The following is a 1,335-nucleotide window of genomic DNA, read 5'->3' on the forward strand; positions in this document are numbered from 1 at the left end:
TCCCCGTCCCCGTATCCGCTTACCCGGTGAGTCCGGCGGGAGGCGGCGGGCAGGAAGGGGTTAAGGCGCTCCCCAGCTGACAGTCAGCTGATGGGGCCCTGATTGACAGCTCCGAAAAGTTTCCTTGTTTCTATACTATTATGCTAATGAGGGCTGGGATGGCGGCAGCCCATTGGTCCGGCCGCCGAGTCAATTTCCCATTTGACGTCAGGAGCGCTATAAAACTCAGCAATGCTTTTAAACTCTCCTGCTGGATGAAACCTTTAAAATATTTTTCACCTTCTTGCTGTAGCTTTGGGGTCGAGGGTTTTTTTCCTCTCTCTCTTTTTTTAAACTATTATTATTATTATTTTGGTTGCGATATCGACTTTGATTTTTTTTTTGTGTGTGTGTCTTCGCTCTCTTTTCCCTCCTCCCTTCCCCGATGAACCTCTCTTCTCGCTCTGCACTTTGCACGAGAAAGCCCGGAGGAAAGGCACCATGAAGTGTTAAAAATAAGAAAACAAAACAACAACAACAACAACAACAACAAATTTACTCGCAACACCACCAGCTAACACTTCCAGCTGCAGTTTGCAAGCCGCAAAAGAGAGAGAGAGGAGAGAGAGAAGGGAGGGAGAGAGGAGGAAAAAAAAAAAAACCCTTTATGCAAAAGGCGAATAGCAAGAGCCCCTCGCTCTGATGCATCAGCGGCAGCGGAGACTCTGCAAAGGATAACGCGGAGCGGGAGCGGGAGCGAGAGCCGCCGGGGCGAATTGGAGCGGAGGCTGCGAGGGGCCGTGGCGAGAGGCAGAGGCAGGAGAGAGCGGAGCAGAGCTCGCCAAAAATCAAGCTGGCTCACCCGGTGGCAACTCAGAGCAGTCCCCTCGCTCCCGGAGCGCACCCTTTCTGGAGGACTGTCAGCAGCAAAAGGATGGCATCAGAACTGGCAATGAGCAGCTCCGACCTGCCCACCAGTCCCCTGGCCATGGAATATGTTAATGACTTCGATCTGATGAAGTTTGAAGTGAAAAAGGAGCCGGTGGAGACCGATCGCATTATCAGCCAGTGCGGCCGCTTGATCGCCGGGGGATCGCTCTCTTCCACCCCGATGAGCACGCCCTGCAGCTCGGTGCCCCCGTCCCCCAGCTTCTCGGCGCCCAGCCCCGGCTCCGGCACCGACCAGAAGACCCACCTGGAAGACTACTACTGGATGACGGGCTACCCGCAGCAGCTCAACCCGGAGGCGCTGGGCTTCAGCCCCGAGGACGCGGTGGAGGCGCTGATCAACAGCAGCCACCACCCGCTGCCCGGCGCCTTCGATGGCTATGCTAGAGGGCAGCAGCTGGCCGCGGC

The 1,335-nt window shown here is 55.8% G+C and overlaps 1 protein-coding gene across 1 annotated transcript in view; it reads left to right on the forward strand.

The window, feature by feature from the left end:
- The first annotated feature begins 268 nt into the window (after positions 1-268).
- Positions 269-1,335, forward strand: part of MAF (MAF bZIP transcription factor) — a 2,037-nt gene continuing 970 nt past the window's right edge. The window contains exon 1 of the mRNA XM_009277307.2: positions 269-1,335. Within this exon, the coding sequence (XP_009275582.1) occupies positions 914-1,335 (422 nt within the window). The 5' untranslated portion in view covers positions 269-913.

Source organism: Aptenodytes forsteri, unplaced genomic scaffold (genome assembly GCF_000699145.1).
Source record: "Aptenodytes forsteri isolate BGI_AS27 unplaced genomic scaffold, ASM69914v1 Scaffold50, whole genome shotgun sequence".
In the NCBI taxonomy this organism is placed as follows: domain Eukaryota; kingdom Metazoa; phylum Chordata; class Aves; order Sphenisciformes; family Spheniscidae; genus Aptenodytes; species Aptenodytes forsteri.